The 26,953-nt window shown below is 60.1% G+C and overlaps 1 protein-coding gene across 1 annotated transcript in view; it reads left to right on the top strand.

Annotated features, from left to right (window-relative positions):
- The first annotated feature begins 787 nt into the window (after positions 1-787).
- The window catches only part of RASA3 (RAS p21 protein activator 3), an 89,816-nt gene continuing 63,650 nt past the window's right edge, over positions 788-26,953 (top strand). Inside the window, 2 exon segments of the mRNA XM_045566716.1 lie at positions 788-889; positions 25,851-25,968. Of these exon segments, the coding sequence (XP_045422672.1) occupies positions 835-889; positions 25,851-25,968 (173 nt within the window). The 5' untranslated portion in view covers positions 788-834.

Raw genomic sequence — 26,953 nt, 5'->3', positions numbered from 1 at the left:
TACTAACTCTTTCAACACACCTAACCGTTTGTATTTTTAGGAAGGGAGGATGAAACAGTGAAAAAAGATAGGCCTGTATCTTCATAAGCCTGTACTCCAGCGCATGCCGCCTGTGTGCAGGGTCCGGGGCTACGCAGTTTTGCGAAGTAGAGGAGGGAAGTGGAGGCCTGGGCGTGGCCAGACAAGAGGTCAAGGAGAAGAAGACCTTGGGCAGCGCACAGAGCGGTAAACGAGGTGCGGCCGGAACCTGCAGGCAGCCGGGGTGTGCCCGCGCGGAACCGCACGGAGGCAGCGGCGGCCCGGCGGCGAGGGCCACGGAGGACGGGCGGGCGGTGCGGCCGGATCCCGCCTTCCCCCCGCCCCCGGCCCGGAACCGGGCCACTGGCCCTCCACCCCAGCGCCCGACCAGGCCTTTCCCCCCAACCCCCGCGCCCGTCCCCCCAGCGACCGGACCCCGGCCACTCCCGGTCCCCAACCCCAGCCACTCCCGGTTCTCGACCCCACGGCCACTGCCCTCACCCCCAGCGCCCGGACCCCGGCCGCCCCCAGCGTCCTGCTCCCCTCCGGGTCCCCTAACCTCCCGCCCCCCAAGTCCCCACTCCGCGCCCAGCCCCCAGGTCCCCTCCGCACCCGGCCCCAGGTCCCCTTCGTGCGGCGCCGCCCGGGCTGGCCCTTCGGATCCCGCCCCCAGGCCTCGGCCAATGGGGAGCTGGGCCCTCCGTAGGCGGGGCCTCTGGCCGGCCGGTGGGCGGGGCCATGGGCGGCAGGCGGGCGCGGGCGGCTGCGGCCGGCGCGGGGGGCGAGGCGCCGCGGGCCGGCTGGCGGGCGCGCAGCATGGCGGTGGAGGAAGAGGGGCTCCGGGTCTTCCAGAGCGTGAAGATCAAGATCGGTGAGTGCCCGCGGGGCCGGCGCGGGCGGGGGGTCTCGCGGCTGGGACGCCCCGGCCGCCCTCCCCGCGCGCGTCCCTGACCCTAAGCCTCCGCGCGGCGGGGCGCAGCGGGCGACGGCGCTCGCGGGAGAGCGGGCGGGGCGGCCGGGCCGAGCGGGGCGCGCGGCGCGGGGCGGTGGGTCCCCTGTGCGGGGCGTCTGTCCATGTGTCTGTGCGCGCGGGGCTGCGCGCGTCTCCGCTTGGGCGCTGGCACCCGGGTGTCCGGCCCACCGGCACTGGGTCTCCGCGTCTGCCCTGCGGGAGTGTGGGGCCCTCCGCTCTGTCGCCAGCGCGCGGCTGGCCGGGGGGATGCGCGCGCGCGTGTGCGTGTGTCTGCGTGTGCACGTGTCTGTGCGCGCGTGTCTGTGTGCGTGTGCGCGCGTGTGTCTGCGTGTGCACGTGTCTGCGCGCGCGTGTGTGGCGAGCGCTCCTGCGGGCCGGGGGCCTCCCGAGCCGCCTGCGCCAGCCCCTTCCTGAGAACCGGCCGCCGAGCCGTGGCCTTTCTCCCGGGCTGCGGAGCTGGGGAAGGAGAGGAAATGCGGTTGTGAACTGGGCTCCGGAGTAGTTCCCGGAGACAGAGGCTGCGTCTGGACTTCATGATTTATCTGGAGGGATGTGCTTTTCCCCAGTTGTTTGATCTGGCGAGAGCGATGTCCTCCCCCTCCCCCAAGCAAGGTCCTTTCCCGAGTGACTGTTGCGCATGAGGCCCCAAGTGTGCTGGAGGAGAGCCCGTCAGTGCCAGGGAGGGCGCTGGGGACCTGGGCCGCGGAACTGCCCCACATCCTGGGGTATTCCCATGTGAAGAAAGGCCTCCTGGAACAGGCACCAGGGACTGTTGGAGAGTCAGTTGTTGATGACATTCGATGCCGCCTGAGGAATTCCAGCTACCCTCAATCAGCGAGTCGTTTCCTGTCGGCTTTATTTGGGTTTACAGATCATCGCTGAGACACTGTTTTGATATTTGGCTCAGAAGCCTGCAGATAGGATGTGGCAGCACTTCAGCTCTGAGCAGTGGGCGGGGAGGATCTCGCTTGTTTATGTGGTTGAAATGTGTTGTCACTTTCAGACCAGGAAAGCCAGCCTTGCGCTCTGCCTGAAGTGTCTCCGAGGGTCAGTTGGCCGCAGTTTACTTTCAGCCCCATCCCTTGGCTTGATGAATTATTCCGGTGAGGCGTGAGGAATGCTGTGCTTCCTTAATCAGGGGACCAGAGGGGACCTTGGGCAGGGTGTGGCCATGATACTGCAGGTGCAGGTGGGTCTCGGGCTCTGAAGTTTCAGACCAGCACAGCCAGCCTCAGCACCGCGGGGCCCAGTGCTGTTTTAGAGAAAGAGTCACTTCTTTCCAGACAGCATAGGAAGTAGAACGGAGGGAGCAGCTTCACCGGCCTTCCAGGGTGCTCAGCCTAACATCCGGCGTTCGTGGGAGGGTCTGTCACCAACACACCCAGAGGAGGCTGGTGGAAGGAAGAAGGTTTGAAGAAGCTGCTTGATTAGGCTGTTTTCACTCCACCCCCTCTGTGCTCCACTTTGAACGAGCAAGGAGGACTAGCTCAGCTGAGGCTTAGACCTCTAATCCAGTGTGGGGACTGGGTATTATCTGAACCTTTGACCCCAAGTGTTTAGGGGCCACAGTGAGGCGCAAATGCCCATGCACCAGCTGCATGACTCCCTGGTTGGGGCCACATTCCCTCCGGGGGTGTTTTCCTGCAGTGCTGGCTGCAGGAGGGACCTCTGTGTCCCCCTCTGTGGCTGGGAGCAGCAGGGAGCACAGCAGTGCACACAGAAAGGCAGGACACCCTCTGAGTTTGGGCAGAGAATGGTGCAGGGTGTGCTGTTCCTGGAGACCCAAAGTTGGTCTGTGGGTGAGCTGGTTTGGGGTTTAGTCTCCTTTAACTGTCCCACCCTCCTGACACCTCAGGCCCAGAGGGAAAGACTGTCTGTAGGACAGAATCGGAGGATGCCCAGGGCACAGTAGGTGGAGCACTGAGCTCCTGTGAAGTCTGGCCCTGCCTTGCCCGGCTCCGAAGGCAGACAAGACAGTAGCGCTTAGTTGCCTTGAGGGCAAATGTGCGTTAATCAGACACTGCACACAGTCTCCTCTCCTGGTCACTCACCTCGCGCGGCTCCAGGCTGGCCAGCTGTGCGCTCGAGTCTGCGGATGACCGGGGCAAGCGTCTTCCCCTCGTAACCTCGTTTTTCCATTTGCAGGCAGTTCCTGTCTGCTGTCTGGTGGGAACTTACAGGGCTTGTTCAGGCTTAGGTTAGTGCCTGCCCCTCACGCCCAGAAAAAGAAAGATTCTCCCTAAGTTATGCCATAAGTAATATGCTATTATTGCTAAGAAAAAAAGGCAGAACATTTTTGGGGGCTTGGAAGGTTTTTTAAAAGATGTATGGGAGGGGTATTGGCCTTTTTAATTCTTTTTTTTTTTTGAGACAGAGTCTTGCTCTGTCACCTGGGCTAGAGTGCCGTGGGCGTCAGCTTAGCTCACAGCAACCTCAAACTCCTGGGCTCAAGCGATCCTCCCACCTCAGCCTCCCGAGTAGGTGGGACTACAGGCATGTGCCACCATGCCCGGCTAATTTTTTCTATTTTTAGTAGAGACGGGGTCTCGTTCTTGCTCAGGCTGGTCTCGAACTCCTGTAATTCTTAAATAGTTTTGGAACGTATAAGGATACTTGGTCTCATTTGGAGGCTGAAGTTGGAATGAGTGGGGAGAGTCTCTTCCTCTGCCCTCCCTCTTTCTTTTTCCTTCCACCTTTTGCAAATGAGATAATATAGAAAAAAGAGATAGTTCTGTACACTGAAAAATCTTCCACGTTGTGTATCTTTGGTAACAGTTACGACTTTTTACAGTAGCGAGTGTACCGAGTGTGACTGAGCACACACTTCCTGTGCGATCGCTGTCTGAGGAAGTGTGCAGCTCTGACTTCCCATGAGTCAGGCCGGGACGAACCCCAGCGAGGGCACTTCTGCCGGCAGTGCCCGGGCCGCCCTCCCCAGCCCTGCCCTGCGGTGATGTTTCCCTTCCCACAGTGTTTACCGCTTGTTTTCAAAGCGTGATCTTATCTCGATAAATGTGTTCGATAAAGAGCAATACACAAAGATGCTTCTGTTAATCTATAAAAAATAAAAAAATCCCAGCCTTGCATTCTAGGTTGAGAAAAGTCCTCTGGAACTCTTGAGACTTTGCTCATTTGCCATCACGGCGTGGGTGGCCGGCGGCCCTGCGTCGTGGGAGCCAGGCTCTGCTCCCGCGTCCTCGTTGTCCGGCCGCCTGGGCTCTCCCCGCACCCCTTCTTCGTCCTCGATGTCAGCGCTGGCTGCTCCACTGGGCTCTCACGTTCCTTTGTGGCAAGATCAGAACTTGTCCACGTAGAAGGGCTGTGGCCATCGGGGTCCAACGTGGGACCTCAGCGCTGACAGCGTTTGCAGACCTCTGGGCGGCCCCTCCAGCCTCTCTCCAACTTTTGGTTGAGGGATCTCACTTGATTTCCTCCTCCTGGGGGGCAGGAGCTGCCGTCACGGGGCTGTTGTAGGTGTCAAATCAGGTGGTGGCCCTAAGTGTGGAGCAGCATCTGGTTAGAAAGTTAAAATACTTATCATAGGACGGTCTTCACAGGGCTAAGGCTGACCTCAAATAAGAGAAACATTTTGTGGGTGTACGGGAATGATGTCAGTGACGCTTTTCCTGCATGTCTGTCCGGCCCTGTAAGGAAGGCCCTGCTGGTCACAAACGGCCCTCGGCATCGGGGATCCTAGACTCTCCTAATGCTAAAATTAACTTGGCTATTCTCTTAACCGAGTGCAACTAAGCTGCCTGTGCTATTTTTAACTCCTGAGGACTAAAGTGGGTAGCTGGGCTGTACCTGGGATCGGGGGTGGGTCTGCCGGGCGTGTGGGGGCCGGGGAGGGATCCAGCTGTCATGCGTGTAGTTTTTGTGTTTTATTTGAGGTCTCACAAGTCCATGACATTCAGGCTGAGGAACAAGACTCGTAGGACTTAACCTGGCTGGAGCCGCCCAGCCTGTGGGAGCCACGCTGGGATCTGAACCCTCGTGTGTGTGTGTGTGACGCCGGCGTTCCCGTCCTCACCCGAACCCTGTCGGTTTAGAGGGCTCTTTCCTTTCTCCGTGACCATGGACTTGAATGGGGGGCGGATCGTGGAGGGCTGGGAAGGAGAGAGACTTGGGACTTGAGGGCCACGAGGCAGTCGGTGAACAGGGAGGAAGGGGCCGCTGGGGGGTGGGTGGGCATCGGCCTGGGAGGTCAGACACGCGCACCGACCAGCGTGGGTGGGACAGAAGTCAGAGGGGAGAGGACTTGGGAAGACGTGGTTTTGGGGTCGACGGCCAGCCGTGCAGCCCCCAGGCACGTTCTCAGGGCCTGGCAGGCAGACCCCGCCAGAGTGCTCGCCCGTGGGCAGTGCGGGCTTTGGGCCTGCCCTGGAGAGAGGGGGGGTCTGAGCCCCTCGGTGGGCTGGCGGGAAAGGTGGCCGGGGCGGCCAGTGGTGCGTGTGGGCAGCCTCTGGGCTCCAGGTGGGCGGGAGGGGGGCCACGTGGGGGCTCGGACGTCACGCCTCGCAGGTGCCGGTGGCCGGAGGGTGCGAGGCGAGACAGCGGTTGGGAGATCACGGGTGGGGAGGCCGTCACGCCTCTGTCTGGGCCGCCGGCCAGGGTCGGGGTCTGTGCTTCCGCAGCCAAGCGGGAGCCGCACAGCCAGACGCTGGCCCCGAGCGAGGCAAGGACGGGGAGCAGGAAGTCGCGGCGGCAGCACCCTGGCCAGCGCTAAGTGAGCAAAGCAAAGCGAGTGCCGCCGGAGGGGGTGATTGTGTTGTGGGGCGTCCACGCGTGACTGCTCCGTGGCTGGGGAGGCCTGTCGCGCCCAGGCCAGACCACGTGACTTACAGGAAGCGATGGGTCTGATCAGAAAGAAAAGCAAAATGCAAAGACTCCATCTGATGTCGGCCCGGACAGAATCACAGCACACAGATAAGTTTGTGCAGATTCAAAAGCAAAGACCCACAGGCGTCTGTCCCTCGGAGTGTGGGAGCGCGCGTGTGGACAGCCAGGGGGCAAACCTGGCGGGAGGGGTCTGTTCCGTCTACGCCGGGGCGCGTCTGGCGTGCGTCGACGTGGCATCGTGCGCAGACGTGGCATCGTGCGCAGACGTGCCGTTGTGCGTCGACGTGGCATCGTGCGCAGGCGTGCCATCGTGCGTCGATGTGGCGTCGTGCGTCTGTGCAGGTGAGTGAGTGAGTGAGTGAGGGACAAAGAGCTCAGAAATCCCAGCTTTAAAAACGGGAAGAGCAACGTCCGGCGGAGGACACCCGGGCCGGGAACTAACGCGGCCTCCCGCGGAAGGCGGTGCGTGAGCGGGCGCGGGCAGGCGCGGAGCCGGCGTGTGGGCGGGGCCGGCGTGTGGGCGGGGCCTGGGCGAGGGCGCCCGGCGCGGGACGAGGGAGCCTGCGGTCGCGCCGTCTGCAGCGGACGGTCGGGTCCCCCAGGCGTGAGGCCGAGTCCGGATGCCGGGTGTTTGCCGTGTCCTGGGCCCCCAGGGCTGGTTGTCACACCAGGGCTATTACGTCAAACTCAGGGCCCCCCTCGGGGAAGCAGAGTGTCTGGAAGACTTGGTTTGTGTATGTTTTATCGAAAATAGCGATTCCTCGTCCTGTGAGTGTCTGACGACGCTGAGGGTGTCTGCGTGGACGGCGGGTTCCCTGAGGCTTCGTAGTTCCAGTTTTCAGGTACACTCGAGCCTCACCCTTGGGACCGTCACCAGGACTGAAGGCTCCATTTGACGCCTTCGGGACAGCCGGTGTCCTGACGGTCTAGACACGGCTGGGCTCGTGCGTCTCCAGCCCGAGCGCCCTCAGATGTGGGGGCGCCTCCTCTCTGGGGGCCGAGGTCAGCGCTGCGCCCCCGGTCAGCCCGGGACGCTCCCGGGCCCTTCCTTCCTCTCGGGGTTCTTTCCGTGTTGCCTGAATCATTCTCAAAACGGGAAGGGTTGCCCGACCTTGGGCCTGGATGGCAGAAGGGACAGAACTCCAAAGGCAAATTAAGGCCGGGGTCTTTCTCCCACTTGGGGGACTCGGAGCGGGTCGGTGGTGACGCCTTTCCTGCCTGGGACCAGGTCCCCTGCTCTGGGCCTCCACGGGGCCCCCTCACCAGCCGTGAAGACCCGTCCGTGGGCGCCAGAACGGGCCAGGTCGGGAGACCCTGGTCGTCTCTCCCTGTGCCCGCCTGGTGCGGAGGGTCCCGGGCCGGGCCGGAGGCTTCCCTGGGAGAGTCAGCAGAGTTTAAGGCGCCTTGTTGTGCGTCTCCCCGGAACCTGGTTTGGACCCGCGGTTCCGTGAGCTGTGCCGAGCGGGAGTCTCCCGGGTGTGAGCGGGCTCGGCCGGCGTCTGGGCTGGTTTCCGCGTCTGTTTGCTGGCCGTTGTCTTTTCTGTTCAGCGGCCACTCGGCGCGACCCCACGCAGCTAAGCCCCCCGTCGCTGAGGGCCGTCCGCAGCCCCCAGTCTTCTCTGCAGCTTTCTGCGCTTTGCTTCTGCCTTCCCAGGAAGAAAATTTCACTTTCCTTTTTAGCGCTTGTGGTTTTTGTTTATGGTTCTGGAAGTTAGAACAGCTAATTTAATTTGCTTTGATTTTGTGTACCTCCCCCCATACTCCCTTCCACCAGAATCGGTCACTGGTCGGGCCCTGGACAAGACACGCGAACGGCAGGTGGCTCTTGCAGGGCGAGGCCACGTCACCGCTGGTCACGACCGTGCGCAGGACAGATTTTGTTTAGGAGACGGAGTCTCGCGGCGTTGCCCAGGCTGGGGCGCGATCACAGCTTGCGGGGGGGGCCCCCGCGCCGGGGCTTCGGCTGCGCTGTTGGCTGGGACGGCCCGTGTGAGCCCCCCGCCCGGCTAAACACTTTCAACTCCCCCACTCTGAGGCTCCCAGGAGCAAAGAGACTGTCGGAGTCGCACCTGCGGCAGGAGTCTCCGCACGGCCAGCGCGGAAGCCAGCGTTTGGCTGTAGGGACCTGGCCCCGAGTTGCTGTGAGTGACGATGCCATCCCGGCCTAGGCGCTCCTGTGGTGAGCGAGGAATGGCCTGTCCTGGGTGTGTCATCGAGTCACTTCCGCACACAGAGATGTTCAGCTCCCACTAGAGGCCCCGTCCTTCTTAGCGTTCCTTTAGGCGCTGTGCTCGCGGGCCCGTTCAGCAGAGCGGCAGGCTGTGCGTGAGCCTGTGGTCCTTGCTCACAGCAGGGACGGTGCACAGCGTCCAGGCCTGACCCGCCAGAGACCGACTTTCCACCTGAACCACCTGGAACACCTGAGCATCCCCCGAGACAGCTGCAGGCCGGGGCCAGGGGCCACCCCGGTGGGCAGAGCTCGCGCTCTGCACTCAGCACCCCGGTGCCAGCCCCCCGGCTTCTGCACCTGGAGGTTCCGGCCTGTTGAGGGGGCGAGGCCACCCTCCCCACCAAGTCCAGGTGCTACGGGCGGCCCCCGGGTGAGGGGCAGGCAGTTCAACTCTGGCGTTTGGGGGTTCAGCACCCCAAGCCTTGGGGCAGCTGCCTTATTTGGGCCCAGGCTAAGCTGGGCCTTCCCGAGGCAAGTGAAGCGGGTGCAAGGCTGTCAGCAGAGACCCAGCCTGGGCTCTCGGAGGTCTGGGCAGGCTGCTCTGGCAGGGCTGGCTGTCCCATGGCCGCTGGGAGGAGGGCTCTGCGGGGAATTCCTGATCCCTCAGGCTGCAGCTGGCAGGCGCGGTGGCCTGGGCTGGGGCCGACCCCAGGGGCCGCTGGGTTGGAGCAGCTTGGGAGGGCTCTGCCTCTAGGCCCGGGAAGTCCCCGCCCTCTCGGACTGACCTCCAGGACTCCTGCTGTGCAGATTCTGGGGTTCGTAGGGCGATTGCTCGAGGGAGGAGCCTCTGGGCCCCAGGTGTCCCACAGCCTTCACCTGCTGGGAGGGCTGGTTCTGTGGGTGGACGCAGCCCCCCAGCCCCCCTGCAGGCAGAGAAGCCCCTGCTGTGCACTCCGGTTGCGATGGCGACATCCATAGCTGTGGCGGTTTGGGGTGTTTACTGTGCAGGGCTGAGCCTGAAGGGCAGCAGGCTCTGCCCACGTGGTGTTCACGTGGAAACTCGCCCGCCCGGTGCAGCGTGTCCAGGGACCGGCCTGGGCCTCGTGTCCCCAGCACTTGCAGAGGAGTGAAGTGTCAGTCTCTCCCAGGACCGGGTGGTCCAGCCGAGCCCGTGAGGGGGGTTCAGGGTGAGGAAGGGCCTCATCTTGTGACACGGTTGTGTATACAGAAATGCACACGCGCACACACACGCCCTTGCAGGGCAGTGCAGCATTGCCTCTGGGACAGACGCCTGAGGGAGGCCCCCGCCGGCTCCCGCTGACTTTCCCGTTAGCCGAGATCCATGGCGGGAGAAACGGGCAGGTCCAAGCTGAGCAGGATGCACAGAGTTTAAAAATTGTTCCCGTTTCTCAAGCAGCTCTTACGTTTTTCATTTCCCCACCTGACACGCTGAGGCTGGGAACATGCCCCGCACGACCCTGCGAGGCACTTGGCGTCTGCGATCCCCGGGCGCTGCCCGCCCCGTCCCCCTACTGTGTCACACCTGCCTTTGCACAGCTGGACGTCTGTCCCCACAGCCCTTCCTGATGTTTGGTATTTTGTAAGTGTAAGAAATTCTCATTTTTAGGGCCATAACTTTTCTCTTATAGCTGGTTGTTTCCGACCTGTCCTCTCAGGGGGCTGTGTGGTGGGTGGAGTCCCCGGTCCGTGACCTGCTGGGGAGCCCGAGACCAGTCCCAGTGCCACCGGCCGTGCCGCTTGGAAAACGTGCCGGAGTTCAAGTGGGGGGCATCATTCCAGGGATAAACGTGAATCCTCTCAGATTTACGTGCGAAGAAAACCTCAGAAAACGCTGGTGGTCGAGCTGTGACAAGTGGGAATACCAGGTTCCCTCTCCCCAGACACAGGGAGTGGGGGCAAGACGGAGAGTCCCCGCCCCCGCCGCCGCCTCCTCCTCCTCCGAGCAGGCTCCTGGGTTTCTGTGTGTGGCCTGCTTGGTGCCAACCGTGACGTGGCTGCCTCCCTGCCCTGGAGTGTCCTGGGGGACCCTGTCCTCTCCTGCCATGGCGGGTGCGTGGCTTCTGCTTTTCCCTGGTCCTGGTGGTTCCACAGCGATTCCATCAAGGGGCCGCGGGGGGAGGTGACGTCCCAAAGGCCTTGGGGTGGTTTCCTTAGTCCCAGCTGGCCACGTCTGGGGCCGGTGGCATTCCTTTCTCTGCTCATCACTTCCTGCGGCCGCGGGCCGTGCTTGGACCCAGGAATGTGCCTGTGTGGATCCTCAGCGGAAATAACGGCCGTGTGGAGAGAAAAACACTTTTCTGTTTTGCCTGAGAACTTTCATTTTGAACTTTGTTTTGTTTTATGAAGTACGTCTCTGTGTTTCCTTCGGGGAAGCCTTCTCTGCCGTCCTCCTACCCTTCCTGGGCCCCAGAAGCCTTCAGTGGAGAGAGCGGGGCCGGGGGTGCAGGGGGAGAGGGGACGGAAACGTCTCATCCAGAGTAAATGTCACTGATTTCTCCTCTCCAGACCCTGGTTCTGGCCCCTCCCAGGAGCTCCGCTGGCTCCCGCCCCAGGCCGGGTGCGGCGGGCCTTGGGGCCTTGTGCATGTGTTGTAAGAACATCGGTGTTTTCACAGCCGGACGCATGTGCCGACTGTCAGCAGAGAAGGCCGGTGGGCCAGCCTGGTCGGTTAAGACCAGCACAGATTGTGGACGGGCGCAGTGAGCCACTCGCCAGAGCTAGTCCTGGTTTTAGTGGCACTGTGGCTTAAAAGTGGCGGCAGCATTGTTTTTCCAATGAAATATTTCAGAACTATCTCAGATACTTCTCTGTGGATCTGGGCTGGGAAACATCGTGAGGCTTGCAAACACGGTGTGCGGTGCAGTTTTGGTTTTCTGTGTTAGGGATCAGGGAGCAGTTAGGATGGGACACAGTCCAGAGGCACTATGGGATAGATAGCCTTTCAGGGTCACCAGGGAAAAGGCAGAGACAAGAACTTTCAGTTTTCCTTGATGTGTTCATCACAAACACTGGTTCATAGGAGTAAAGCTGGTTTTGATGCTTCCCCTCCTGGGTGTGCGGAGCGGGTGGTTTGAGCGCGGCAGCAGCGGTGGCTGTGTGGGTGGACACCACCGGCAGGAGCCTCCCGGGCCGGAGACCAGGCACGAGAGGTCCACGGTGTGAGGGAAACGTAGCCCTCGACTTCCAGGGCTTTGCAAACTGAAGGAAACATAAGACACGTTCACCACGGGGTCGTGATTTATGACAGTAGCAACGGGAATGTTGACGTCCCTTGCGGAGGTGAGCTCTGCACTGTGCTGAGAAAGACTGAGATTAACCTGGCCTGCCGGTCACCGCACAGGTGCTTCCGTGTGTGTGTGGGGGGGGTGTGCACGTGCGCGGCTGCTCACCCCCCCCCACACACACACAGCCTGCTTCTGTTCACCAAGGGACGGGTACTTAGCTGGATACACACACACACAGACACACACCTGGGGGAGGTGGGGTGGGTGGGGGTAGGTGCTGTTCAGCACCTGCCGGGCACCTCCTGCCCCAAACGCCAGGGGTCCCGGGGTCGACACCCTTGTGTAAGGGCGTCCCCTGACGACACAGTTTGGGGAGAGAAGACATTTGGAGACAGACTGTCGGGCACCTGTGAGCACCGAGGGTGTGTCTGGCCACAGCTCATGGCACCTGTGTGAAGGTGCAGCACGACAGCCACGTGCTGGGGCAGAGAGCAGGTAGGGCTCGTGCACGTGGGCTGAGGAGGACACTCCAGTGGCACTGACTGGGTAGGTACTGCCTGGTAGTCTGGGGTGTGGGGCTGAGCGACAGGCACGAGGGACCATCATGGTCCACACCAGCTTACCAGCTGTGTGACCTCGGGCAGGTTACTCAACCTCTCTGTGCTCAATTTTGTTTTGTTTTGTTTTGTTTTTTCGGGACAAGTTCTCCCTGCGTTGCCCAGGCTGGACTGCAGTGGCTGATCATAGGTATGATCACGGCTCACGGTAGCTGTGAACTCGTGGGCTCTGGCCGTCCTTCTGCCTCAGCCTCCCGAGTAGCTGGGACCACAGGCAGGTGCTGGGGTGGCTGGGAGGTGCGTGTGGAGGGAGGTGTCGTGCCTGGCGCAGAGCACACCTGCCTGGCTATTCCCACAGGCCGAGCATCCGCGTCTGAAGTGCCCGGGTCCAGAAGTGCTTCAGATTCTGGAACGTTCGTGTGGCGCTGACTGGTCAGATCCTGGTGGCAGGTCCCGCGCCCTCCCGTGTGGCTGAGAGGGCAGGGCCCACCCCAGCCCCTGGCTCCGCGGGCCATTTTCACAACTGGCAGGAAAGCTGTCTCGACCTGTGGCTGCACAGGGCGGGGAGGGCCGGGTCCCGGCGCCAGCCCCCAGGCCCAGGGTTCCCGCCTGCCCGTCAGGGTCACAGCCACCGCCGAGGGGACCCCTGAACGTCCCCGGCCCGCACTGCAGGTGGGCCCTGCGCACACACGTGCTGGTCACAGAGTGTGTTTGGGTTTCTTCTTCCAGCGTGCTCGTCATGACTCTAAAGTGAAATATTAACCAGGAGGAACGATCTCACATGCAAATGTGGCTTTACACGAACCGGTGGCTGAGGAGGGTGGGCTGCTGCTGTATCAGGCTGTTCCCCCGCAGGAGGCAGCCGAGGGGCCGAGCTGTCTGATTTCTGTGCTAGTTGTCACTCGAGGCATTTAGTGTAGTGACGACACATTCAAGCCTGCGTACAGGGGACACTGGACGGCAGCGGGCGGCACCACCACGGGGCGTGGGCCTGAGCCGGCAGCTGCAGCTGGTTCTCGTGTGTGAGCTGTGACCCTCTCGTCCTGGCGTCCTGTGGTCTCTCTGTGCCGGGTCTCCTGTGACAGGAAGTGGGCAACGAGGAATCAGTTGACCGCCTTGTGAACTGCAGGAGGCGATCTTGTGACCAGCCCCTGCGCGCTAGGACAAGCCTGTCTTCCGTGCGTCGCCGGCCACTCCAACCCCAGCACTCCTGGTGAGAAGGTTCTATTTCATTTGCTAACTTGCATCCAACCTGACCTAAGCCCGGCGGGCGGTGCCAGCACGCGGGGGAGGGAGGACGTCTGACCTGCAGGTTTGCGCTGAAACGTGCCCAGGTGTCATTAATAGGGAAGAGCAGACAGAGGTTGGTAAAGAACGAAGAAAAACAAGCTGCTTTTACAGTAAATTAAATCCATAACAGTGTTCCACTGCTTTGGGCCTGTGCGATGTCAGAGCCAGACGAGAATAAGGGGCTACTCGTTTGCAGGTGAGTGAGGGTCTGGGCCCACGTTGCACTGCTCGGCGAGCGAGGGGCTGGTTTTTACGGGCCGGAGCTCCTGTGGCTGCCAGAGCTGGGGCCTCAGGGAGCATCTGCTGATTAATTCCCGTCTCCCCTCCCCCTCCTCACCCCAAGTGTGCAAGGCTGAGATATCCCAGAGTTGTTTCCAAGACAGTTTTGGACTCAAGTCTAATAAAGGAAACCCCAGGGTAGAAAGTTAGCACATGACAAGAAGAAATTCATTTTAAGCTCCGCAGATACATTTGTGGTTTGTAGTATCACATGTCAGCCTGTGGAGGGCGGGGGCTGCCCCCGTCCTCGAGGGGTCCCCAGCGCTGGGTGCAGAGTCCGCTGGGCCCTGGCGCGCGCTGGATGACGACTCGCGGGGCAGGTTCGCGGATAAGGCGCAAGCCAACAAACTCCAGTGTCAGCTGTTTTACGATCTTGGAATTTAGGTGGCAGATGCTGCCAATCTGGCTTTATTAGCACGTTAGTCAAAAGCAATTTGGTTGTTCCAGACGAACTCAGCAGTGGCCTGCGTGGCACTCGAGACCCGTTTCCCACTCCGCACACACGGCAGCGCTGAGTGCTGGGCTGTCTCGGGGCACAGGGGTGTCTGCCTGTGTGCTGGGTCCACCCAGGAGCCGTCTGTCCCTGCAGTCTCCGTGGGGGCAGGTGCCCAGGCCCGAGGCTGTGCCCCAGGACGGAGGGGGATGTGCCTCAGCACAGGCTTGATTCAGCCACACAGTCCCTGAAACACAGCCCGTGGGGAGGGGGCAGCGGGGGTTCTGGCTGAGTGTCCCTCGGTGGGGCCCTGCCATGCCCTGGACCCTGCCCAGGTCGGGAGAGCTTCCTGCCCACCCCGGGCCGTCCTCTCGCAGTGCTGGCCGCCTGTGCCAGGGTGGCCTGGGCTTCTCTGCTGCCAGGAGGCCTCACTGCTGACCCAGGCTCCTCCCACCCTCCCAGCCCTCCTGCTGGCTCTGGGTTTGCTCCCTGCGGGGCAGGGCTGCTTCTCTGCTGCGGGTTATTCCTGGACCCCTTTGAGCCGAGAGCTGAGCCCACAGCTGTCCTTGGGACCCTGGCATTCTCAATCCAGGATCTGGGAGCCTTGGCCGGGGGAGCGAGACCTCTGTCCGGCTGTGCGGAGTCCGGGTGTGCCAGGCAGGGCACAGGTGCCCACCGGCCCGTCCTCTGTGCCTCACCCCAGCCCACGGCTCTCGCAGTGGGGCCACCAGCTGCAGCACCTCCGTCACCTGGGAGTTGTGAAGTGCAGGTGTCAGGGTCCTGCCCCGGAGCACGCATCGGTGGCTCTGGGCTGGGGTGGAGGTGTCGGTTTCTGCAGGCCCCTCGGGGCTCGGCACAGCTGCCGTGGAGAACCCTGGTAAGTGCACAGCGCCCGTGCTCTCAGGGCAGAGCTTTCCGAACCGACGTCCGGCGCAGGCTCCGGGCTGGAGTGCGGATCCGCCCGCCAGGGTCCTGGGCTGGAATCTCCCGTGCTGTGCCGCCATCCTGTGGAACACGTGTTCCTGGAAGGGACTGGGACGCAACCACAGGGCGTGACGGGGTGATTTCCTTCCCAGTGTGAAGAGGAAAACCCAGTTGAGTGGCGTGTGCCGTAAGGTCCAATTTCAGTAAGAAAGTTCCGGGCTCCCTCCCGTACACAAGGACCTTTGCCTGAGAAAGGCTGGCGGTGAACACACCAGAAGGTCTGCTCCAGGGCCGGGGGGCCGAGGGCGGGAGAGACGGTCGGCCTTTCCCACCAACACCCACAGGGAGTAACTGCTGCAGGGAGCAGAGATCTCTTTGTAATTACAATGTTTTAAAACTGAGAAAAATAGGTTTTCTTTAAAATAAGACTTTTAATTTTAAACATACTCAGAGTTTTCTAAAAGGGACGAGGTTTATAGTTCACTTGCGCTGGATTATGTGCCTGCTGTGTACCTGGAGGTGGGACAGGTGATCTTGTAGCATGTGGCACAGTTTGGACCCAGCTGGTTTGGGAGTTAAACCAACACTGGTTAATTAGTGAAATAACTGTGGTGATCCACTCACCAGACAGATACTGAGCACTCACTCTGGAGAGGGAGGCGCCCCAATCAGAGTGGGATTTGTGAGTGAATTTGTAAATTTAAGCTAAATAAAATGGGCATTTATGCACAAGTTCTGAATTACATTGTCTCATTTTACATTTAAACTTAATTGACAAAAGTGCCTTTATTATTACACATAATAATTTGGTTCTGTCAATATTTACCCTAAAGGAAGGGATTGTTGGCAGAAGAGAAATTAGACCTGACATTTTAATTTAAAATAAATTAAATGCATCTCAGATGCTATTACATTTGCAGTCATTTCTATTTAATCATAAACGTAACGCATGCTTTGTAGAAACTTTGGAAAAGCCAGTTTGTGTCAAGAATGAGGAAAAGTGAGGCATTCCCCTCCTGAGAGGTTTGTGCTGTCCGTCCTTCTGTTCGGTCACCCCTCTCGTTCTCATGTCGCCGCGTGTGCGTGTGCACTCGTGCGGTGTTAGACACACCTGCATGAACATACATACGTTATCCTCAAAAATCACACCCAGGCTTTCTGCGTGTTACCGAGGGTTCGTCGCGAGGCTGCGCGGTGTGCGCTGTGGGTGCAGGCGCCCGGGGCCTCCGCTCCCGTCCGGGCACCGTGGGGTCGGGCTGTCCCGCTCTGCCGCGCCCCCTCTGCGCCCAGGGTCGGCGGGGGGCGCCCCGTGTGTCGGAGTCTCCCGTGGTCGGACGTCGTGTCTTTGCTCTGTGTGACGTGACCGCACTGAACACCGGTCTTTCGGAAACTTGGGGCTCAGCTGCGCGCAGGGTCAGCCCCGCTGGGCTGTTGCCGGGCTGAGCAGGTGGGTGCACAGGTGTCTCAGGCGTTTGGTGGCCGCTGGGGACGAGGCTGGAGCCCGTGGGAGTGGCGGGGCCTTGGCCGCCTTGCGTGGGGGTCGTTCTTCAGGCCCTGGCGACCGCCACCGGGAGGGCCCCTCGTTCCCGGGTGGCGCTGACCGGCGGGGCCTGCCCTGCGTGGGCGCAGGACGTGGTGTCCGTCCCCGGGTCCCGGGGCAGGTGGATTCAGGAGCGTGTTCGTGGCCCCGCATGGAGGCCGGACCACGCGGTGGCCACTCCGCCCGGTGCGGGGGTCTGTGACAGCGGGGCCGCGGGGGGGAGGCGCGTCCCCTGGAGAGACGCTGCCTGGGCATGCGCACTGGGAGCCTGAGGGGCCCTTCGGCCGCCTTGTGCTGAGCCGTCACTAAGGAGGGAAAACCAAAGCCTCATGTGCCGTTTCCTCCTGTTTTGAGACATCACATCTCCGGCCGCTGCGGGATCTCGGCCGTGGCTCTCTGTAGGTGACAGTTGATCGCGGACGCTGTTTGCGGCCTGTTCCACCCTTGTGCGGCTGCGCCTGCCGTCGCCGCCCCCTCTGGGCCGCTGCCCTGACCACGGGGTCTGGCGAAGGGGCCCGTTTCTGCCGCCTGGAGGTTCTGCTGGGAGAGACCCCAGGGGCAGCGGCTGTGGGTGCGGTGCCTATGCCGTGGGGGCCGCAGCGGCGCGTGTCCCGTGGGCGCAGCGCGTGTCCCGTGCGCGCAGCGTGTGCTCCGTGGGGGCCGCAGGGGTGCGTGCTCCGTGGGCGTAGCATGTGTCCCGTGCGCGCAGCGTGTGCTCCGTGGGGGCCCCAGCGGCGCGTGTCCCGTGGGCGCAGCGTGTGCTCCGTGGGCGCAGCGCGTGTCCCATGCGCGCAGCGCGTGCTCCGTGGGCGCAGCGCGTGTCCCGTGCGCGCAGCGCGTACTCCGTGGGTGCAGCGCGTGTCCCGTGCGCGCAGCGTGTGCTCCGTGGGCGCAGCGTGTGCTCTGTGGGCCCAGCGCGTGCTCGGTGGGCGTAGCATGTGTCCTGTGCGCGCAGCGTGTGCTCCGTGGGGGCCGCAGGGGTGCGTGCTCCATGGGTGCAGCGTGTGCTCCGTGCTGTGCCCGCGGCACCGGGGCTGGCACGAGGCTGGGGCTGAGGGGCCGGGGGAGGTAGTGCGCGCTGAGCTTCTTTTTTGGGTCATGAAAATTCTTTGGAATTGACAATGATGGTCGTTCAACTCTGTGAATATACTAAAAACCACTGAACTGTATACTTTAAGAGGATGAGTTGTATAGTAAATGCTGATTGCAAAAAGTCCCCCAGTTATTCACCTTCTCAGGATGATAGGGAGCCAGTTCCTTATTTGAAAACTCAGTAAATTCTAGGGAGAATCAAGCGTTTCCCTGACTTCCCTGTGGAAGCTTCACTGGTGGGTCACTGATTGGCACCTTCTCATCATACGGCAGTTTCAACCTGTACCTGAGAGTGAGGGAAGAACCCGAACGGCACTGTCTTCCAGCCCCTGATGGATTGACAGGTACAGGCACGTGCTGCGTGGCCTTACAGGGCATGTGAAAACGGGCAGAGCTGGTGGGTGGTTGTGGGGTTCCCAGGCGTGTGGAGCCCTGGGTGGGAAGGGACGACGAGACGCTGGAGGCCCGGGGCCCCATCGCCTTGGTCTTGGCGACCGTTACACTGCCGTGCACGTGTGTCAGAATTCACTGGGCTGTATTTACTGAATGTATGTTACAGCCCAACCAAAGGAGTAAATAAAAATAATAAATATAAATTCCCCCCAAAGTGTTTATTGATGCCCTTTCCTGCTCCAAGCAGTGATGCCGGCGGAGCGTGGCGCCTGTGCCGTGAGCAGTCGCGGTTGCCAACACTGGCCTCCGCGGATGCCCAGGTAACCACCTTGAAAAAAAAAGCTGTAAAATGCACATGACATAAAATTCGCTATTCTAACAATTCTGACGTGCACATGTAACGGCAGTCAGTGTTCATACACGGTTATGTGGCCGTCTTCTCTCTCTAGACACAAAACTTTGTGATCACCCCGGAAGAGCAGCCTGTGCCCTTCGATCAACTCCCATCCCTCTCCCTCCCCTGCAGCCGCTAACCACACTCACACGTCTGGCAGTTCACGTGTTCGTAGACGTTGGATTGTTTCCACCTTTGAATGTTGTGAGCAGTGCTGTTGTGAACCTTCGAGTGTGTTTTTGTGTGAATTCCTGTTTTCAGTTCTTGTGAGATATACCTGGGAGTGGAATTGCTGGACCACATGGTAGCTCTGTTTAAATTGCTGAGTAGCAGAACAGAAGGGAACCGGTCACCTCCCCTCCAGTGACAAGGATTCTCACCTGTCCACAGCCAAGTCTCTGTGGAGGAGCCTCAAGATCCAGACGTCACTGTCAGTCCACAGCATGAGGAACGTTCGGGGAAATAGGACCTCCCCAAATGCACAAAATAAGGTGTCAGAGACCAGCCTAAGAGTGGTGGAGACGTGTGATCTCTCAGACAAAGAATTCAAAACAGCTGTTTTAAGGAAGCCCAGCAAACTTCAATAAAACATAGAGAACCAATTCTGAAATTTATCAGAGAAATTTAACATGCAAATTGAAATAGTAATAATAATAAAAAACTCAGAAATCCTGGACTTGAAAAACCAGAGGATTCCACTAAAAACTCTTAGAACTGATGAACAAACTCAGTAAGGTTGCAGGATACAAAGTCAGCATACGAAAGCCGGGAGCATTTCTTTATGCTAACAGCAAACAATGTGAACAAGAAACCAAGAAAACAGTCTCATTTATAATCGCTACAAAGACATAGGTAGGAACAAATGTGACCAAAGCAGTGAAAGATTGCTACAAGGAAAACTATAAAACACCGATGAAAGAAATTGAAGAGGAAACAAAAGAAATGGGCAGATGCCCTAAGGCCTTGGACTGGAGGTTGATGTCGAAATGCTGCAGCACCCAGAGCGGTGGGCGTTTAACCTGCCGAGGAGCCGCCAGGCTGTTCCCCGCCTCGTCACAACTCCCCGGCGGCACACAGCGGCTCCAGCCTCCACACACGCCGCCAGCACTCGCTACTTTCCTTCCGAATTACAGCCACCCCGGGGGGGTGAGGTGGGATCTCATTGTGCTTTTGACTTGCGTTTTTCTAATGACTAGTAAAGTTGTCAATTTGTGTACTTTCTTTGGAGAAATGTCTGTTGAGGCCCTTTGGCCATTTGTAAATTGGATTATTAGTCTCTGTGTTGCGGAGTTGTAAGAGCCCTGTATGTGTTCAGGTGCCAGACCCTCACCAGACACGCAGTTTGCACAAGTTTTCTGCCACTCTGGTGGTGACCTCCCTGCTCGGCCTGGCCATGCCTGAGACCTCTGCTAAGACCTCAAGAGCCGCCGTCTGTTCCTCTCCGGGCACACGGGCTTCCTGTTGTCGTGAGGAAAGGAGAAGAGGACTCAGCTGACCTCGGGGCGGGGGTGCTGCCCAGCTCTGCGGGGTCCTGGTGCTGTGCTCAGGGGCCACTTCCGGCCCAGAACCCCCTGTGCTTGGCTGTGGTCGCGCCACGGTGTGCGGGGCAGCTGGACGGCTCTCATCTGCCTCCTCTGCTGCTCCCTGTCCTTTGGCTGCCAAGAGCAAGGCAGAGGAGGATGGGATTGTGGTGGTCTGCAAGGAGGGAGCGGCCTGTCTGCTTTCTGCAAGTGGACGAGGACTGTGAGGGCCCCAGGCCACGCCGGCCTCACAGGTGCAGTGGCCGGCGCTGCCTGTGCGTGTTCACAGACGTCACGCCTGTGAGCGCACGTGGAGAGAGAGTCTCATGGCAAGCTGACCGCAGGCTCCCTGCCTTCCCTCTCGGGGAGACCCCAGAGGTCCAAGACCACAGAGTGCGCACGGCCTGAGAAACCGGGCCTGTTGTGCAATCAGCCAACGGCAGAGATGACAAGTTGCATGTGAGAAGTTCAGGCTTTGGTCGGGACGGCCTCTCGGGGTCCCCTGTAGCCCCAGAATAACAGGAAAGATGTCTGGTCCCACGTGAGAGTTTTAATCATGGGCTGGGGACACTTTATGGTGTATCTAAAAGTATTTAGGCAGTTTTCCCCTTGGGTCAGATAAAGTCTTTCTAGAATTCAGTGTTTTTGTTAGGCGTCTAAAGGGCAGGTTCTGAGGAAGAAAACGGTTTTTCTAATCTTTTGTGAACATCCAAGAAATTTTCTTCCCCAAGTTCAAGGCAGGGCCAGTTCAGAGAACGGCGTGGGGAAGGAAGGAGAAGCAGCCGGTGCCCACGTACGGCGGCGGGAGGCGCAGGGTGCAGCCGTGCGCTGGGTGGTTTCTGAGAAGCAAACTGAGGTGTCCCAGGGGAAGGTTTCCTCCCCCCAGGTCAGGAGCGCCGGGCTTTGGCCGCGTTGTCGCGTTCTTGCTGCTGAGCGCCAAGAGCTCGCCTGCAGCCTCTCCCGAATTCCGTATTTTCCAGATTGTCCTTCTTTCTGGACTCCAAAATGATAGAGCAAGATATGAAGACATTTTTGCTGTTCAAGTACAGAAACAGCAGGTCCTAAATCGGTCGTGACTCGGCCGTTGCCTTCTCACCAGGAAGGCCCTGTGGGGAGGTATGTGGACCCCACTGCGCCGGGCAAGGGCTCAGCCCCTGCGGGACCACCAGCGCCAGGTGTGCTCAGTCAGCCAGAGTGGTGGGCTGGGCCCCTGCTGGAGAAGTCAGGATTTTGGCAACAGATGATTTCTGCTCCCGGTGGCTGTGGCTCGGGCGGGGCGGGCTGGTGGGGACTTTCTGCTGGGGATTTTCTGCTGGGACCCACTCCCTGTCTCGGGAGGAGGGAGAGGACGGAAGGGGTGGGCGTGAGACGGGAACCCTGCAGGAGGAGCTCTTGGCAACGCGGAGGGTGAGAAACACAAACGTCCCATTTTCACCTGTCCGCCTGGCGAGGACCCACAGTTCCGTGGCCCAGCAGGAGCCAGGGTACGGGGCGCAGGGTGGCGGGAGTGCAGATTGCTGTGATACTATGGGAGCAGTTGGCAATATGATCAATGTGTATGAAAAGTATGAATTACCTCTTGTGCTAGAAATTCTGCTTCGAGGCCTTCAGTGTTTATCATACAGAAATGGAACCTGTGTACCGTGGAGCACTACCCAGCCATGAAAACGAATTAATTGCTTTTGCGACATTCAGGGTGGAGCTGGAGCCCGTCGTCCTAAGCGAAGTGTCGCAGGAATGGAAACACGCACCACACGCGCTCACTGTTGATCTGGAACTGACCGGTCAGCGCCCGAGCACAGGCGGAAGTGAAACTCGGCGGGAGTCGTGCAGGTGGGGTGGGGGTGGGGTGGGTGAAGTCACACCTGATGGCACAGCGGTCCCCAGCTGCATGACGGGCGCACTTGTGACTTTGACTTGAGCAGCACAAAGCAATCCACGTGACCACAACATCCATATCCCCGTAATATTCTGAAATTAAAGAAAAAAGAAGTTGAATCCACACAAGGCAAGTCACTGCAGTGTTCTTGATGACAGCAAAAGGCAGAATGACTAAGCGCCGTCACCAGGGCTGAGCTGTGGTGGCATTGCTCAGTGAACTGTGCTGTCGGGAAACGGGACGTTCTCAACACCCCGGTGGTCTCAGCGTCGCCTTAAGTGTGCTCCACGCAAGGCTGGGCCAGTTACGCCTGCTGACGGGGCCGGTCCCAGCATCACCGTGATGTTGTAGAGGACGTTCTGTGAGGTAAAGATGTTTAGAATCAAACTATAAAAAATAGGTGAGAATTACAGGACAGAATGACAGTGTCAGATCCTCCACAATGCCAACAGCAGAGACGGCAGGGAGGTGAGGGATCCGTGTGTCCCCAACCCTTCGTCTTTCACAGCAGATTTTTACGTTGACAAGCCCAGGGACAGCAGTGAGACTGTCACTTGAGGGTGTGACGCCTGCTGGAAGAACAAGGAGCAGAACTCAGTGGCCGTGGCCATTTCTGGAGGGCTGGTGGGGGCTCCAGGGAGACCCATGTTTTCATCCTGGATCACTACAGCTGGAGGTTTTCTGCGATGCATTCCTGGGGCTACACAGACATGTTTACATATTAAAAACATTTCCTAGGGTGACCTACACAAGCAGGATGTTCGCACCCCCTTGCCCCTCCACGTGAGGGTCTGTACCGGAGTCAGGTCAGGACCCAGAACCCCTCAACTCTTCCCGAGAAAAAGGGAACTGACTTTATTTTTCTTGCCCAGCCCTGATGACTCCAGAGGAAGCAGAAGGTCTCGCTCACGCACCGGCTCCTCTGCAGCGGGGAGGCCCGCTCCGCTCCAGGGCAGGGGGTGTCTGCTGGGCGGGTGGGTAAATGCAGAGTCTCCCACGCTGGGCGTCGCGAGGAGCAAGCCTGTGCCCTGTGCCAGGAGGGGCCCCGGCCTGTGCCCTCCAGAGACGGTTTCTTTATCTGCCTGGTCTTTTGCCAGAAACGGTAACTGCCTGGGGCTGTTGCCAACATCACTTCCCCCCTATTTTGCCATCATAAAAAATATAAAGACGGGCCTTTCTGTACTCACAGTAAAGGCACAGTCCGCAGCACAGACAGCAGCGCGAGCTGCGGGCACGGGCAGGCCGTTGGTCCTCGCGCTGCCAGCGGCTCGGCCCTGGGGGCAGCTCGGCAGTTCCTCGAAGGGGTGAGCTCTGAGCTGCCCTGTGGCCCGCGGCCCCACTCCCAGGTGCAGTCGAGAGATGTGAAAGCAGGTTCACCCCGAAACCTGCGCACGGAGGCCACAGCGGCGCTGTTCTCGCTGGCCGAGAGCTGGAAACGGCGCAGATGCCGCCGGCGCTGAAGGAAGGAGCGAATTGCGCTGCGTTCGCATGACGGAGCGTGAACCGGCTGGGAAAAGGATGGTGTGCGGATTCCTGTCCCAGCGTGGACGAACCGTGACGCCGCCGCGCTCAGTGGAAGAAGCCGGTCACGGAAGGCCACACCCAGTATTAATGCCGCATGACTCCATCTGTATGAATGTCTGGGGCAGGCGACTCCACAGGGCAAAAAGCAGACCAGAGTCCAGGGCCTGGGGGAGGGGGCGCGGCAGGACCCCACTCGAGGGGGCAGGGCCTGGGGGAGGGGGCGCGGCAGGACCCCACTCGCGGGGGACAGGGCCTGGGGGAGGGGGGCGCGGCAGGACCCCACTCGCGGGGACAGGGCCTGGGGGAGGGGGCGTGGCAGGACCCCACTCGTGGGGGCAGGGTCTGGGGGAGGGAGTGCGGCAGGACCCCACTCGTGGGGGCTTGCTCTACCAGGTGGGGTGTTGCCCAGGCCTGAGAATGTGCTGAACGCCATGAGTTGTGTGGTGTGCAAATACTCTCCCAATCAACACACACGTGCTCACACACACACACACACACACACACACACACACACGTGTTCTCAACACGTTTACTGCAGGCTGTGTGCACGTGTGGGGCTGGTGTCCGCGGTGGGGCCAGCCCAGGCACCCTGTCCCGCTGCCTCCTGGCCACAGCTGGAAGGCGTCCAGGCTGTGGGCCCACGTGGACCGTTGGGCCAGACTGTGTCTGTCTCTCTCCGAGCTTCCTGGGCCCCCCAGGGTGCTGTCCAGCTGCTCGGGGATCCCAGCCTCTCTGCCCTCGGGTGCGGGGAGGGCAGGTTTTACTCAAATCCTCCTCCTCAGGCTTCTGGAAGTTTCCACTGAATCCTCACCTCAAGTTTTCTGCGGCTTCTTCTTAACCTCAGAACACTCCTACCATCTCTGTCTTGCGTGTTCTCTACTCTTCTCTGCTACCTTGAAATTCTCACTCCCACCCCTTTAATGATAACCTATTACAAATTGCTGTGCAGTGAACCAAAAACAAAGCCTAAAAGAGCAGGAGGCTTGGGGGACCCTGTGGGAGGGAGAGGAAGCAGAGTCCTCACCGGGGGTTTTGTTACTTAGACTCACGTTGCTTAGTAATTACGATGTCACACACAGTGACGTTTTCAATCCCTATTTATTGATATTTCTTACACGTCTTCTCTACTTTGCTTTCCAGATGCTTATTCATTGATTTTAGTAGCCAGGTAACATTTCACCTGTGGAAATTAGCCTGGAAGTTTGCAACATGCAAATCTGGCAAGTGCCACCCGCAAACCAGGGGGGTGGAGAATGTGGCTCTCTGGGGGCTTCAAGGCACTTCAGCCCTTTCCCTTCTGTGGGGGTTCCCACTTTCAGAGGGACAGACTGTCTCAGGCGACGCAGCCCTGTGCTGTGGGAGCTCGCGTGGGGGGAGTGCTGCAGGCTGGGCGTGCGTGGTCCTCGAGGCCTGACCAGAAACCGTGCCCGGCACTGAGTTGGGTTGTCAGAAAACAAAGCAAATCGCACAGTGGTATTTGTTTTTAAATCTAGAGGCACGTTAATCGTTTACATTCCAAAGCAGCATCTGTTCATCACGTGGCCTCTGCAGGTATGTTTCAGGCGTGTGCGTGTGAACATGACACACATGACCCGCGTCCCGGTGAGCAGTCACAGCAGCATCGCTGACACTTACGTAGCGTTTGAAATGCGCCGAAACCTCGCTCTGGCGTCACACGTTTTGCTCCCCCTCCTAGGTGTGGTCACTCGCGACTCTACGCCCCGATGGGGAGAGAACGGAGGCCCCAGGAGGCCACGCGGCGTGTGCAGTCACCGGGTGCGGGTGCTGGGCCGGCCGCGGCTCCAGGGCCTGCTCCGGTCTCTGCTCACCCTCAGTCCTGTGATGTCAGGCTGGGCCGGGCCGCTGGGGCTCGCCGGTGCTTCCGGCAGGGGGTGCTGGCAGGGGGCTTTGCCCCGACCTCTGGACAGCCCTGGCCAAGTGTGGGGCCGTGATGTCGCGGGCACTTGGCGGGGCCAGCAGGCACCGGCTGCCTCGACACTCCCTCCGTCGTCTGCACACGTGTCTGGATGCTTCCCCGCGACTCTGCAGGAAGGGGCTTGCGGGAGGGAGACGCGGACCCTGGCCAGGCCCCCCCCAGGGCTGCCCTCCCCACAGGCAGGTGGCCCTGAGCCGGGAACAGCTGGAGCCGCGGTTCCATCTCGTCGGTGAGGAGCAGCCTGCTCTTTTAGTCACTGCCCCGACTGTGACCTGGTGCTGCAAAGTCCAATTCAAGATAAAATGGGACCCAGGGGACAAGCAGAGAAGCAGCAGGTAGAAAATGCACACTGGAGTGTTGCTCGGTCCTGCTCCACTGTGGTGCCCCGAGGACGCTGTGCTGGGTGACAGGCCCCCGAGCGTCACACCCACAGGACAGGAGGGGACGGTGGTGCCAGGCTGGGTGGGGGGCTGGGCGGGAAGGCAGGGAGACGACGGTGGTGCCGGCTGTGCGGAGACGGGCGCACCTGACGTTGCTGAACTTACGCTCAGAAACGGGTGAGGCGGCCAGCGTCATGTGACGTGTATTTTACCATACTCTTAAAAAACTAAAGGGCCTAACGTGGGTAACAATTCCAAGGCAGACGGGCCCTCGTTTTGCCCTCTTTGCCCCAGAGGTTGGTGTGTTAGTCTGCGTGTTGGCGGCGTGGCGCGGTGAGTGTGGGGAGGTCGGAGCAGGCGCGTCCCTGTGACGTGAGCCTGGCATTTGGACATGAGTCTGTGACTGGCAGGGGGACCAGACGCTTCCCTGCTGAACGATGACATGTGTTTCCTTTGCTTTTTAGGTGAAGCCAAAAACCTTCCCTCCTACCCGGGGCCAAACAAGATGAGGGACTGTTACTGCACCGTGAACCTCGACCAGGAGGAGGTTTTCAGGACCAAAATCGTGGAAAAGTCACTCTGGTAATGTCCCCTCACCTTTCTGACACTGATACGGTTTTCCTATCCTGTGTGGGAAGGATCCTGCCCACGTGTGTGTCTCACCGTTTTCCACGTTGCCGCGTCTGAGCGTGGAAGGGGAAGCGCTTGCCGGGCTCCGGCTTGCAGAGCAGCGGGTGTCCTGCTCCGTCGGGGTGTCCTGCTCCGTCCGGGTGTCCCGGCTCCGTCAGGGTGTCCCGGCTCCATCCGGGTGTGGCCTCTGACCACCCTGACTCCAGGACTCCCTCCCCCTCCTCGCCCTCCTCACCCTCCCCCCGTCACCCTCCTCACCCTCGCCCTCCTCACCCTCCCCCCATCACCCTCCTCACCCTCGCCCTCCTCACCCTCCTCACCCTCCTCACCCTCGCCCTCACCCTGGTTTTGGTTCAATACCCTCGTCTTAAAGTCGGCGAGTTTGTGTACACCAGGGCTGCTCCCCTTTGGCTTGTGGAGATGGATGCTGACCCCGGGGTGTCCGTGGTGGGACTGACATTTTCACTAAGCTCCGGAGGTGCTGGAATCCTCACTGGATGGGCACGGGCTCAGCCACGCGGGGAGGCGACAGTGTGTGTGCCAGGCAGGAGAGGAGCAGAGGGAGCTGTGCCATGGAGGCGTGTCGGGAGGTGGGGTGGGATCCGGGGCTGGTGTCGGGGCTGGCGTCTCACGAGAGCCATTTACGGTGAAGTGGCTGCTGGGTCAAAGAAGACATCTCTGCGCAGCTGGTGCCCGACCTGCAGGGCTGGAATCGTGGGCTGTGTGGTTTCACCAAACAGCTATGTTGATTCAGGGAACATTTTTTAGCAGATGAATTATGTCCTTGCATGTTGCGGCTTCTCAGAGGAACGGAACACTTCTTTCTTTTTTAAAAAGAGATGGGGTCTCGCTGTGTTGTCCCAGCTGGGCTGCAGCAGCCCGATCACGTAACAGCTCTCGGCAGCCTGACCACTCCCCCCCCACCCCACCCCCCGGC

Source organism: Lemur catta, chromosome 13 (assembly GCF_020740605.2).
Source record: "Lemur catta isolate mLemCat1 chromosome 13, mLemCat1.pri, whole genome shotgun sequence".
NCBI classification, from domain to species: Eukaryota; Metazoa; Chordata; class Mammalia; order Primates; family Lemuridae; genus Lemur; species Lemur catta.
The sequence above is the reverse complement of the archived record's forward strand: the minus strand, read 5'-3'. Positions and strand labels throughout refer to the sequence as shown.